This window comes from Leuresthes tenuis, unplaced genomic scaffold, assembly GCF_036924035.1.
Source record: "Leuresthes tenuis unplaced genomic scaffold, fLeuTen1.0.hap1 SCAF_2, whole genome shotgun sequence".
Lineage (NCBI taxonomy): Eukaryota > Metazoa > Chordata > Actinopteri > Atheriniformes > Atherinopsidae > Leuresthes > Leuresthes tenuis.
Genome location: NW_027325356.1, coordinates 41,396,883 through 41,411,458, shown reverse-complemented (window position 1 = coordinate 41,411,458; position 14,576 = coordinate 41,396,883). Strand labels below are relative to the sequence as shown.

Below are 14,576 nucleotides of genomic sequence, written 5' to 3'. Positions count from 1 at the left end.
GTCGTCTGTTTTGTTTTTACAGGTGTAGCAGCTGGTTGTCTGGTTTTTGTTTCTATTTTTGTTCTGTTTCCTCTTCTTCTTTCCTTGTCCCCCGGTCCGGTTCAGCTCTATTACATATATATATATATATATATATATATATATATACACAACAGTGGCCTGATAAAGCATCCCCAGAGTTCTGAATAATCTCTATCAAAATCAAAGATTTTAACCTAACCTTTCACTGTATTTCACTGTAAAAGGAAGTATACACCCCTAAGCACAGGGTGAGACATCAACGTTACAAAGTTAAAAATACAATTGTAAATACCCACAATACTTTTTTTTTTTTTCTTAAATCATACAACAGTCGCATACAAGTTTGATATAAAAAGCAAATCAGCTCACATGAAAGTATTTATTTTGAAGACTTTAAAACAAATAAGTTTCTAATAATGTTTAAAGTAATAATAATGCAAAAACAAATTTCAGATTAAACGTGAATCCTGGTGATCATTAGCTGACAAGCAGGTTCAAGGACCAGTCATTCATCACAACGAAGATGATTTTCTGCATCATCATGCAGGCTACAGCTATGAATAACCTTCTTGATGGGTGATTTAATAACATTACAGCTGTGATTTTTATTTTCATGATTATTCTCAGTCTAATCTGATCTGGAAATCTGTATCATTATCTCTAATTTTTTAGTCTGTCCTCCACTTTGTCAGCAGTCAGATTGAACTGACAGTCCCTCAAAGCTTTTATCAGCTCTTCCGTTCGAGCCTCAGCTCCTCGACTTTTCCTCCACTCCTTCAATAGCTCCACTGCCGTTTCTTCTAGATCCGTAGGATGTCTTCTGGAGATGGATTCAAGCTTGACCTCGCTCACACATAGCCTGCGGCCCAGTTTACGCCAGTTCTTTCCCAAATTTGCTGCAATCACCTCCATTGCATCGTTCAGTTTAGCTGAGGGAGAAACATATGTTAAGAATTAAGGCACAGCATTCCACATTTTCTGAGACAATTTTAAAACATTTTATTCATTATATATATATATATATACACACACACACACACAAAAAACACTAAAGTCTTTAACTGCATGACTCAATGGCGATTAGCAGGTATCAGATCATCAACTCAGCACAGCACCCGACAGGGCTTGTTAACCAAAATTTTGGACTCCATATAAAACTTCGGCAAAACGGCAGGGAGAAGCCCCCCCCGGTTATTCTCGGTGGGGACAAAGTTTACCCCCCCAGATTATTAGCAACCAAAACACAAAGGGTCCGTGTTCTTTTTGATTGTGCTGTGATTTTTATCTACTGGGAGCGAGTCAGAGGCATTACGCTCGCAGAAAGTAGTTTTATTTTGAAAACCCACCGGACTTTCTTGCGTTTCACAAGTCCAACTTCCTGTCTGCGTCATTGACACCAAAACAAAAGCTTAAATCAAACGGAGAAAAAATTAAAAGAATCCAGAGCAGAATATCGTCTTATTTTACAGGACCACAACAACAAATATATACTGTTCTCAGAGTCTGACCCATAGTCTACCAGATGAACCATTAAAAAAACCAAAAAAAAATCATCTTGAAAGCACATTGTGGTATTTCATGTTTTCCGTTGATCTGATATCAGGAAAGAATTAAATATTTTATTTCTATTAGACAAATTTAAAAACAATGGGCCTCATGCAAGAATATTTTCGTCTTCCAATTCTAAATTTCTCTCACTTTTTTCGTAAGGTTTCATACGAACACACCTCATCAGATTCAACAAATGCTCTTAACTTCGGAAAAAGTGTGTAAACGACCTGCGAAAATGATGAATGCCACCCATGTGTATTTAAGTGCACGAGGATAGTTGCATAGTCTACACCAAATAAGTCCTGGTTTATACTCCCCCGTAGCGTTGACCTCGTCGACATGACGCCATTCGAAGTTCTGCGTGGAGGTAACATGTTGCTCTGCAGTTCCTGCAGCCCCCAGTAGGGGGTGTGGCTGTGTGTTTGTGTGGTTTCAGCCGAATCCTTGCTTTGTCTTCCGGTCACAGTTAACAGCAGTAACCAATGGCAACCGAGGTGGAGCAGCTGTATTTGCAGCTGGAGCTCATCAGTATGAAGAACAAATGCTTAAAATGCAAATGTTGAAGCGCAGGCCCCAGAGAAGACGTTTGCGGGGGGGGGGGGGTCTGTACGACCGGCCGAGGCCGGGAAAAGCAACTGCAGGAAATTACGTTCTGAGTGGACCAATCACAGCCCTTCTGGCTACATGATGTGTAGTAGAGTTTTTTGGAGGTGCACGTCAGGCTACGGCGGGGGGGTCCACGTCGACGTTAAAGCAGAAACTACGACTTAGACTGACACAGATGCTGCAGAAACCATTCGGTCTTCCATAAGAGCTTGAATGAAAGCAACTGGACTTCTTCTTGAATATTGAAGACGTTTCGTCGCTCATCTGAAAGGTTTCTTCAGTTCTGGACTAGATGGTGGGGCGTATCAGCTGATGAGCAGAGAGGGTCCACAGCACATGTACTTCTGGACCGTCTACCTGCCTGAAAGGGCGAGTTTTGGTCAGCCAGCTATTCAGGTCAAGACTCAACAGTGCACCTACATCTCAAGGAAAATGGACACTTTGAGGACAGTACTGAGCACATCCTGGACAGAGAAGACAGATGGGTTGAGAGAGGAGTCGAGGAAGCCATCGGTGTTACACTGGGAAAACATCTTTGAACAGAGGTGGTGGTCTCAGGCATCACCTTCCCAGCAGTTCCTGTCTATCTGGGGAGGTGACCGTCTGCTTATCAGCTGATACGCCCCACCATCTAGTGGCGAACTGAAGAAGCCTTTTGGATGAGAGGTGAAACGTCTTCAAGACCGAAGAACAAGTCCAGTTGCCCTTCTTCCAGCTCTTATGATTACCGTGACCTGGATGACTGAGAATCTTCATCATCATATTCAGTCTTTATTCACAGCATTTCCATATGAAAACTAAAGATAACAAGACAGGGAGTAAGAAGTCGGCTTTTAAAGAATCATTGAATACACAAGGGGGAAATGATTATTTCCTTCCTACCCGGTGGTGCTCAGAAGCCTTTTAGCTGCTGGATCCACGCTTATAGAACGTGGTTTAACAATTCACTGGACATCAAAAATCCATTCCTCGGCTTAACACTGTATACTTATTTTCTATTCGACTACTTAGATGTGGTTCTAGTAAGAGTTAACAGTTTTCTGTTCGAGGAAAACCGAGGAAGGCAGAAGGTTTGGGCTGCTGGGTGAAGCAGGCCCTCAGACAGGCTTCAACGTTACCTTTCTCCGTGCCGTCCAAGTCATTGTCGACAGGTCCAAACTGGCTCTCAAAGCTCTTTAGTTTATCTGAAAGGTCGTGCCGTTGAATTTGCCTGAGAAGGTCGGACAGATAGTCCGTGTCGTCGGCTGCTAATTTGCCTCTCTCCGTCAGAGCCAGAAACAGCTTGCGCCCAGTTTCGATCTTTTCTAGCTCTCTTTTCCCGATCACCTCTCGAACCAGGAACTTGATGTTGTCCAGATTATCAGCGTTCAACTGAGTAGAAATGTCCAACAGAACAGCGTTAAACTGCTGAGCGCTCATGGCTCATTTAGACGAAACATCCACGGAAACGCTAACGATGTTCAACATGAACACGCGTCGCGTCGCGTCACTTTTACTTTAACTTTCACTTCCACTTCCGCGCTTTGGTCTGGAAGGTGTCCCCTCACTGTGGGAGTTTTTATGCAGTCTTAACTTCAGACAACAAATTGAGAAGGCGGGCTAGCAGTCACTGTGCGCCGTTGTTTCCATATTTAATATAATGAGCAGACTGCTAATGGCTGTTCTTAATGTTCTTTTTAACATCGCCAGCCATGTCTTTTATTCTCCTTGACACGGTGTCATTTGAAAGTAGCACCAAGTTTAACTCTCTGGCAGCTTTCTCTCCCCACATGAGCTGCGTCATCTCTTTGGCTAAAGCTAAACACAACTGTTCGCAGATTGTGTGCGGCTGACAGGTGTCGTGCCAAAAAGTGATTGTCTGCCAGAATCTGATTTCCGCCCGCGGGAGCGCGCACGGCAGCCCGTTGAACGGTAGCGCAAAACCGTCTGCTTTTCTCTGGATTAAACGGTCATAATATGCAGATGCTCACAACTGTATTGTAATGTAGGCCCAATTATAGCAAAGACATGTGTCTTCGAAAGTTTAACGTTTTGTGATTGGTGTGTCTGATGGCTTTGGAAATTAGACTATCATGAATATGATTTATTAGTGGGTTTTCCATGGTATGATAACTTTTGCAATGATCTTCGTGACTCTGCATTGTTTTTTATCTGATCTGGGCCTTACATAGCATTTGCTTCCCATGTTTGGATGTGTTTTGCAGTTTTCAATCAGTTTTCACCTGCCAAAAACTGATTGAAGGCATAGTATAGTTACTCAAAGGATATTTCTGTCTAAATATGACTAGATCTCATTCATAAGCTTAATAATATAAACACTAGAGCTCACAGGACAGATTGGAATTCTTTTAAAGGACCATTACAACACAAAATAAGTATTTTCACCTGTCAAAAAATTATTGAAGGCCAAATACATTTATTGAGAGGTTAATTCTGCTTAAATATGACTTGATCTCATTCATGAGCTTCATAATTTAAAGATCTGAGCTCACAGGACAGCTTGGAATTATTTTATAGGACCATTACAACAGAAAATGGGCTTTTGCCAAAAATGTATTTCAGCTCTTTTCTTGTAACTTAAAGATGTTTTCTGCCTCAAAATGACTGGTCTTTACCCGGAAGCATCATATGTGACCACCTCATTTTACACCTCACACTCGCCCTTGACACAATTTACAAGTAGTGAATACATATTACTGATGGGTGATATGAAGTAATTTTGAGGCAGAACACCCCTTTCAGTTCAACACCAGGAGCTTGAAACAATATTTGGCCAGTGTAGAAATGATATTTATGCATGGCATTGGCCCCTTTAAGGCATGCAGGCTGCACATGCATCTACTGTGCACACAGCACACTTCATCAATTAACAGACCCTCTTAATTGACAGTGCATGCATTGGATGATAGACGCACTTGATTTCATCATGGAGCCTTGTCTCTTTGAACAAATGAAGTCTTTCTTAATAGATGGAACTATCCCCCCAGGATTCTCTACAGTCCAGCAATGTCATTTTCGTCGAAATAATCTTTGTCGGTCAGCTTCTCACTCAACTCTTTGGCCATGATCTTTTTTTTTCCCACGCCGCTGGCGGTAGAAAGTGCTCACAGTATTTCCAAACGTCATGATTCCAGAGTGGGACCAAGACCGATTTTGGGGAAGTTTTTAAACTTCCAGGACAAACTAAAGATACTTCGTCTTGCCCGGGAGAATAAGGAGTTTGTATTCAAAGGAACTTGGATTTATATTTATCCCGACTGCAGTGCTGCTGTGAGGGAGAAGCGACGTTAGTTTAACCCAGCTAAAAAGCGGCTTCGCGATCTGGGCATAAAATATGCTCTATTATTTATGCCAAACTCATTGAACAACTAAGTCGCGTCTTATTCTATCTATAACTACATTTAATTTGCTGTCTTTATTTATTCCTAATACAGGTCAACAGAAATGTATGCAAGATACAGGGAATCCACAGAAGCCTTTTGCTCTCCCTACCATCCCCAGACGAATGGATTGGTGGTGAGGATGAACGGGACCATCCAGAGGTATGTCGTTTATAACGTGATAAGTATCGCTTTGAAATATTGTTTGTTATAAAATAAACAGTATTTAAAACTTTAAAAGTGCTCTATAATTTTACCTTTTTTCTAGGGCACTGTCGAAATTGGTACAGGAGAGGCTAGATGAGTGGGATAAGTACTTGGTTGCAGTCTTGTTTGGACTCAGGACTAAGCGCCAAGTCACAACAACATTCTCACCGTTTTTTTATGTTTGGAAGAGAGGCAACATACCCCAGCGAGATTCCTGAAGAATACAGGGTGAGTTGCACTTTGTATGTTAAATAAACAATGAACAATGTGTATATTAGTGACAAGGCCCAGATGAACACAGGACACAGATGCAGGGAGTTTCAGAACAAGGTGTTTTTATTGGTACACAACCACAGGAGAAGTTCCTGAACAGAGCAAATCAATGGCTGTGAAACTCCTGATGTGCTCTCCTCAATAACTACACATGAGGAGAGTGCGGCTATGAAAATGATCAAACAAAGCTTTCTCCACTCTAGGAGGAAAACAGAAAGGCCATAACAGATTACAAACTAACTCTCTCGCTGTCCTTCAGTGAGGCGGACATAAACAAAAGAAGTTCTTAAATCAAAGCGCTCCACTAGCAGAGGTTTCTATGAAAGTTTAACAACAAAAAATCTCTCCAAAAACGGAGGAACGAAAATCAGGCTATGAAAAATTACTCTGCAGGAGAGTGACTCGACTACAGGCACTGGGATTTAAGGCTTGGAAATAACTTGTGGGTTTCAAGGCGTGAGGGTGAAGAACTCAAGAGTTGCGACACACTGGCACAGGACAGAGGGAAATGCAGACTATTTGAACACACGAGGGAGCATGGGGAACAGGTGGAAACACAATCAGACATTTGACACAAGAGAAAGGGCAAGGTACCTGAAACGAGAGGGAAGTTAATATTTCAAAATAAAACAGGAAATGGCGACACAAAAAACCCGCCTACCATCTTGTCCTCCCCAGACCCGCCTACCACCCCGTCCTCCTCAGACCCGCCTACCACCCCGTCCTCCTAAGACCCTCCTACCATCTTGTCCTCCTCAGACCCGCCTACCACCCCGTCCTCCTCAGACCCGCCTACCACCCCGTCCTCCTAAGACCCGCCTACCATCTTGTCCTCCCCAGACCCGCCTACCACCCCGTCCTCCTCAGACCCGCCTACCACCCCGTCCTCCTAAGACCCGCCTACCACTCCGTCCTCCTAAGACCCGCCTACCACCCCGTCCTCCTCAGACCCGCCTACCACCCCGTCCTCCTAAGACCCTCCTACCATCTTGTCCTCCTCAGACCCGCCTACCACTCCGTCCTTCTCAGACCCGCCTACCACCCCGTCCTCTTCAGGTCCATCCAAAAGAACCTCCTCTGGACTCTCCACAGGGCAAAGGGCAAACTTCCCTGCATCCACAAACTCCACAAACTATATATACTAACTCCATTTGCAAACTTAAAATGTTGAGGCTGAAAATTTTATGGGCAGGCTCCTGTCTGCTACAGATTTACATACAGTCATAAGAACTCACAAAACTCATAAAACTTCACAAATAAGGATAACTGTAAAATACTGAAATACATTGTAAAACTCACATGTTAATTGTAAAGGTAGCTAAAAGAGGTATACATATGATTTATTTAGTGTGACGGCCCCGCCCTCTATGTCAGGATGTTTTCGGCTGGTTGTTGGTTGGTCTCTGCTGTGTCTTCCAGGTTCAGCGGAGGCGGAACTGTCATCGGTGAATGCACTACACCTGGGCCCGGTGGAGCATATTTATTCCCACGCTGGCTGAACACTGGCTCGATGTCCTTTTCTATGCACGCCATCTGAAGATAGATTTATAGTCTTCCAGAACGTCGACAATGTCGACGTGATGTCTTCATTAAGCATTCGAAGTTCTGCGTCGAGGTAACACTCTGCAATTCGCCATGCTGGTAGAGAGGTGTGGCTGTGTGTTTGTGTGGTTTCAGGGGTTATAGCCGAATCCTTGCTTTTTTTTTCCAGTCACAGTTAACAACAGTAAATAATTGCAACCGAGGTAGAGCAGCTGTATTTGCAGTTGGAGCTCATCAATATTGAAGAACAAATGCTTAGATTGCAAATGTTGAAGCGCAGGCGACAGAGAAGACGTTTGCTGGGGGGGTCTGTACGACCGGCCGAGGCTGGGAACGGGAGTGTGTGAATTTACACTGGTGTGAATTTACAACCTTGATGAACAAATGCACTTTAGATAATTTCGAATGTCAACGAGCTTCTTCGCCGTGTACAGCCATTAAACCCGGAAAAGGCAACTGCCGGAAATTACGTTCTGATCGGACCAATCACAGCCCTTACGGCCCGCGTCCATGCGACGTGTCGTTAGAATTGTTTGGAGGTGCACGTCAGGCTACGGCGGAGGGGTCAACATCGAGTAACTATGACGTCGAAATGACGTTGAAGCATAGACTACGACTGAGCGGAATGCCACGGCGCAGCTTTGTTCTTTTGTTTTGTTTTTGTTTCGCACACTCACACACGCACAGGCGCATCCATACACTCCTACACTTCTGATTACTGATACTGATCTTTTGCCTTCTCTTCATTATTAAATTTGTTACTTTTGTTGCAACCTCGTCTTCCCTCCCGTTCTTGGTTACAGTCCTAGAGCCGGGTTGTAACAAGGTTAAATGATCAGCTGAATATTCTACCATTTTTAAAACTTGAAATATCTTTATAAATAAAAAAAACCCCATCAAATTAAAACAAATTTGAATGTATGACACCCTCAAGTTAATAAATGATTATATCCATTTATTAACTTTATTTATAACATTTTCTGTCAAAAAACAAGTAATTGAAATAGCACAAAGATTTTGCTAGCTTTGCATTCGAGCAAAATTATATTGTATTTTAGAAGTCCTCGCAGATTGTCATTCCTACAACTTTGATGTAGATGATTTCATGCCATTACTGGTTAATTTGGAACCTCGCAATTCTTATATGAAGTCATTTTGAGGCATAAAACATCTTTAAGATACAAGGAAGGAGCAATCAATTTTTGCACAAAGCCATCAGACACACCAATCACATGGAGACATGTCTATCACGTAGTTGCCGTTATGTGATAAACGTTAAACTTTCGAAGACACGTCTTTGCTATAATTAGGCCTACATTACAATACAGTTGTGTGCATCTGCATATTATGAGCGTTTAATCCAGAGAAAAGCAGACGGTTTTGCGCTACCGTTCAACGGGCTGCTGTGTGCGCCTCTGCGGACGGAAATCAGATTCTGGCAAACAATCACCTTTCGGCACGACACCTGTCCTGGTGATCTGGAGGTTGGCACGATATGAAGCTTCCTGTGCTTTGGCTATGGGTGTACCATAGGACTGAATGGTGGACTTTGACTGCGTCAGTTCATCACATTTTCGTAAAAAGAAATGATGGTTTATCGTTAAGTGCCCTGTGTTTGGTTGCAAGATGCCGTTTGAGATGTGATAGTTTCATGCATTCATTGCTCAAAACGTCGCCACATACTGCGGCCTGGGCTCTTCCTGTCTGCTGCTCCAAATAAATCCAAATTTGGTATAGTTTTCTTCACACCTCCTCACTGGTTTGTGCCGGTTGTTGTTGCTCGCAGGCGCTGTGGGGGCTTCATTGGGGGCTATTCTGGGAGCTTCGCTGGGGGCTGCTCTGGGGGCTTCGCTGGGGGCTGCTCTGGGGGCTTCATTGCGGGCTACTCTGGGGGCTTCATTGGGGGCTGCTCTGGGGACTTCGCTGGGGGCTGCTCTGGGGGCTGCTCTGTGGACTTCATTGCGGGCTACTCTGTGGGCTTCATTGGGGGCTGCTCTGGGGACTTCGCTGGGGGCTGCTCTGGGGGCTGCTCTGTGGACTTCATTGCGGGCTACTCTGTGGGCTTCATTGGGGGCTGCTCTGGGGACTTCGCTGGGGGCTGCTCTGGGGGCTTCACTGGCACCACTAAAGTAGCCGCTGTGTGCACCTGCACCCTGCCCACACTCGTCCTCTTCAGTTCTTGCTCTCTCCTGGTCCACACTTCCCTTGGCAGACCGAAGCCACGACAGTAGTTTAGACGTCTTCATTATTAAGAACCTCCACTTCTTGCCTGTAAGAGCTACCTTAAATAACTGTTGATGTCAACGGCAGTTTCAAACGCTACATACTGCTACCCAGAAGTACTTGCAAACTTTTTAAAAGGCTTAACTTAATTTGTATCTCTTTTCATTTTCTTGCCATCGGTTGATAATATATTTTCATCCATTCTAATATTTGATAGAATTCCATGTTTTAAATGTATTTTATTTATATTTATGTCAGTGATTATTTGGTGTACCACTAGAGGGAGCCCGTACCACCCTTTGAGAATCACTGCTCTACAACCTCCTTTGTATAGTTGACAAAAAGGTAGTAAGGATAGAGTGATTAGTTTGTGTCGTGTGGATTTCCATGTAGATACTAAAACTGGTGGAAATGTTCAACTCCACAGGGACAGGAGACTATCACGACATGAATTACAAGATAACATTTGTACCTTCAGGAAAATCACAAAAACTGTATACTCTGTAGAGTCTGACTTTTCAAAATCGCTGAAAAATCATTAATCATTTCAGTTATTTAAAGTATCCAAACAAACTGAGAAGCAAGAATTTTCCAAAAACATTTCCACCTGTGGCAGTTCAACTCTGGTTTATTTGTAGATAATATACAATTAGAACATAAAAAAGGACAACATCTCAGAAACAGACTAATTGATTATACATGCAGATACACTCACTCATGTTGCAAAATGTGCTTTGACTAAATTTAGAATAGTTGGATGCATGTCACAATTTGAAGTATCTCATTAAAGTTGAAGATAGACAACTAGAGAGGACATCTTACAAAGGTCTTCACATGTAACAGCAGGTTATAAGAGATTTGGAGAAAAAAGTATTTTGTGCTTAAACAGGCTCTGAGGCGACCTGTAATATACGCAGGCAGTATTAACAGGACACTTATTTTGTAAAATGAATGTGCAGTTTTTTTGTCACAACCCAGGAGTCTTTTCAAATACAGTAAAGAAGGTCCAATTACATTGTTTCGAATTGTTCAAATATTGATTTAAAAATAATGACTATACATTATGATTTATCATGGTCTTTGTAAAAGTTTCTGGGTGGTTAAAGTCCCATTAATATGATAAATGCATTGTCATTTAGGTACAAAAAACATATACATTTTGTCCTCAAAGTTAGCATACATCACCAAAAATGAACATAAATGGAATTATACATTCTGTCAGTCTGAGCCGAGGGCTTAAATTGGGAGTGATTGAATCTATCAACAGGGGTTCGATCCGACACTGTTGACTGTACATTTCTATCTATATTACACTTTAATTCTTTAGTGTGATATCCAGTCACTCCCACGTATATTCTTGCAGTTTTTAAATATAAAAAAGAAAACATTATTCAGTCTTTGAGGACAAAAAGCCAAACAAATGTATCTATAAGAAAATGCCAAGTGATTTACATGGTAAAATAAGGCAACATACAGTTGAAAAAGTGTTGCTTTGCCAGGATTTACTGGTACATGGTGTTTCTTTGCATGAAAACTAGTAGATGGACACTCCTAAAAGGTCAGTCATAGTTCAGATGATAATCATTTATTGTGTGATCCCCTGGCACAGCAGGGACAGTATAAGGCAGAGAGTCTGTCTCAATAACCTACAGGCCATCAAGTACCACACTAGTGCTTTTCAAAGTAAGGTTGCAAGGTTATTATTATCTTGTGAAACAATGAGCCTGTTTGGATTAAACCAATATCATGGACAAAAAAATAAAAGGTATGACAATTATCAATTTTCATACCATAAATACATAAAATTATATATTGTTGCAACGCTATTTCAGAGACATCAAGAAATTCCTACTCTTTCCACTGAGTCCTTTAATATTAGAAAGTGGCATTGAGAGGGAAGATTCATGTATCACAGTCATTCTAACAGCTTTTCTGATGTTGAACATAACAAGACACAATCTCCTGATCTGTAAAGCTGATTATCTAGGCACCTCTGAACTGCTGTATTGAATTCCAGTTCTTCTGGGCTCTTTAAAGCTGCATAAGACAATAATTTCCACTGGTGGGTTAAATAATTTGCTCCATTTTGTGCTCCAAATTGTTTGTGTGAATAAAGAGAATCAACCTGCATTACCAGAGGCAGTGGCCCCCAACTGAAAATAGATGCTCATATTCACAAGAATGAATAACTTCAGCATTCATACAGTGTCATGTTGTTCAACATTTTCCAAGAATTAACAACAGACCATAATAACAGGATTTTCATATAGTTGACAAGCAGGTATCAAGCTAAATATGGAAGTATTACAAAAATCAATTAAGAACATAATTAGCAAATGTACATAAAGTTGGGCAGACCCAGTAAACTATGTTGTGTAGTCTCACCAGAAGGTGGTGGTGTGCACATAATTATGCACGGTTGTGATAAAGTTAAGGAAGTAGAAGTCATGAACTGAAAACAAAACACTAAAGAAGAGGAAACAAAACCAGTTGCTTGGTCAACATATGAAAGAGAAAATGGAGTGGTATTGAGGATCCCCCCCAACCTGTATTCATTCCCTTTAAGCAGAAACAGCTGAGTTAAATATTCACTATAATAGATCTTTTTTGCTAAATTTACGTCCATCTCTCCTCATGCATTCCAGCCTCATTTTAAAAAAAAAACAAAAACCACCTCAAACAAACATTAAGTCTTTTCAAATCTTGCAATTTCCTCCAACATCTTCGAATAGTGCACTTGCAAATGCACACTTCAAAGTGTTGCACAAACTCCCTTGTGACACCTCATTTCACTCAGCAAGCCACTGTTTTCTAAAAAAAAGAAGGCTAAATTAAACCTATAAAAGTACTCTAATAAAGTTAGCAATTAGCTCTTTAAAAATATTCAAATGAATGAACCACATATATATTTGCTGTTTCTTGTCTGAGCCACAGAACGGGTCTGAGGCGCTCATGATGACAGCTCATGTTGTTTAAGGTAGTTCAATAACTGCAAAAATGATCATGATAGTTTTATGTACAGTAGATATCATAAACTTGCTCTTCTGCTGGAACAATAACAGGTAATTAAGCTTTTAAAACTAATTATCATTTTTCAATGTCTCACTTTCTAATTGTCGCCCATACCCAATACCTGAGTTTAGAAAGGGTAAACGAGGCATCTACATGATATCAGCAAGGTGGCGTGGAACAAGACAACATTAAATGATAATACTTGAATCTTAAATCTTGCAGCTTTAAGGATTCCAGTTAATTAGAATGAATAATGTGACTTGTGCTTCCAGAAATTATACTACTGAGCACTGTTAGGCTGTTTGATTGTACTTAAAATGTATAAAATATGACAAAGAGCAATATAGTGCTCATTTTACAAATGAACAGGAAATTTGACACAAAAGGTCTTCCAAAACCTGCCGTTTATCCCAAAAACAAAGCACATGTATCAGGCCATGTTGCTTATTATATAGAAAATGAAGCATCAATAATTCCCACAAATGTACAGAATTGTGCAAAAAATAAAAAGGCCTTTCAAAGCTTAGAACATTGATGTTAGTAAGTCTCCCCCTGTGTTGAATCTCAACAATAAGATTTGAAGAGAAAACACATGTTAGGAGGAGCATCTGGACGGATTCATGAAGGTTGGCTTTTACATAAGCTGCATTAAAGTCCCTTGGGAGAAGTAGCAGGTAAAATATCACTCATGTGAGGCTGCAGGTGGAGGTTGGCATAGCTTCCAATTCTGAATTTGATCCTTCTAAAAAGCTAATGTTTTTTTTCTTTCCAATACATCAAATAAATAGTGATATGATATGATTATTCAATGTCAGGAAACTACGGAAGCCGAGAACGGCCATGGGTTTTTTATCTCTATTTTTTATGCACTGTTATCTCGTGATAACGACTTATTATCTCGTTATCTCGATATAACAAAGATCGTTTTCTGTTCGTTTACCTTAGCTGAAGCAGCTGGATAGATGAGAGTTTGTCAGCCTCTCATGTGCTAACCGGTAGCCCCTAAACAAACCCAGTCAAGTAAACAAACTAACGTAAAGTGTAACTTAGCACTAGGCTACAGCTACAGCCAGTGCCTACGGAAGCCGTGCGTGGCAGCTCTTGTAGGTTGAAATCAAGACGAACCCATAATAAATTAATTCGTTATCACGAGAAAACGATCTTTGTTATGTTGAGATAACAAAATAATAAGCTGTTATCACGAGATAAAAGTGCATAAAAGTAAATCATAATAATCCACGGCCGCTCTCGGCTTCCACGGGAAACTGTCCACGTACTTGTTAAATTTTGGTTAATGGCTAAGGACATAAATTGTCTGTACCATCTCAGGTTTGGAGAAGAGGCTTTGAATATGAATATGTCAAATGTCCGGCAAACATTCTAAAATGACTTTAACACAGTAAAAGCTTTGCTAAAGATTAGATACTGACCATGTGTTACTACTGAATATTTTAGCCTTCACCAGCCAGCTCTAGCATGGGTAACAGGCCGTGAACGAGGCTGTTGTGGGCTCTGATGAGGGGCTGATGAGGGTTTGATGCAGTTGTCCTGGCTGTGGTTGTCCCGTGCTGCTATCCTTTTACCCTGTTCTTCCTTCATAAAGAGCTCCACCATGAGGATCTTCTCTTTGTGGATCTGGAGACTGATGTCCTTGGGAATGTCGGGGATCAGCCAATCCACAAAGTCACTCATAAGCATCACCACGTTCTGTATGGGACAGAGTTAACTGATTGCTTATCAATGGAAAAAAGCTTATGCTAA

At 41.3% G+C, this 14,576-nt stretch overlaps 2 protein-coding genes across 3 annotated transcripts in view; both read right to left on the bottom strand.

The window, feature by feature from the left end:
* Positions 1–492: 492 nt before the first annotated feature.
* fadd (Fas (tnfrsf6)-associated via death domain) lies at positions 493–3,682 on the bottom strand. The gene is made up of 2 exons (XM_072381099.1): positions 3,297–3,682; positions 493–950 (listed from the first exon to the last, which is right to left on the bottom strand). Exons 1-2 carry the CDS (start codon positions 3,595–3,597, stop codon positions 682–684), a joined length of 570 nt encoding a protein of 189 aa, XP_072237200.1. The 5' UTR covers positions 3,598–3,682; the 3' UTR covers positions 493–681.
* Positions 3,683–10,415: 6,733 nt separating this feature from the next.
* Positions 10,416–14,576, bottom strand: part of ano1a (anoctamin 1, calcium activated chloride channel a) — a 63,354-nt gene continuing 59,193 nt past the window's right edge. For both annotated transcript variants that reach the window (XM_072381098.1, XM_072381097.1), the window contains one exon: positions 10,416–14,522. In XM_072381098.1, the coding sequence (XP_072237199.1) occupies positions 14,274–14,522 (249 nt within the window). In that variant the 3' untranslated portion in view covers positions 10,416–14,273. The remainder of the gene's footprint in view (positions 14,523–14,576) is intronic.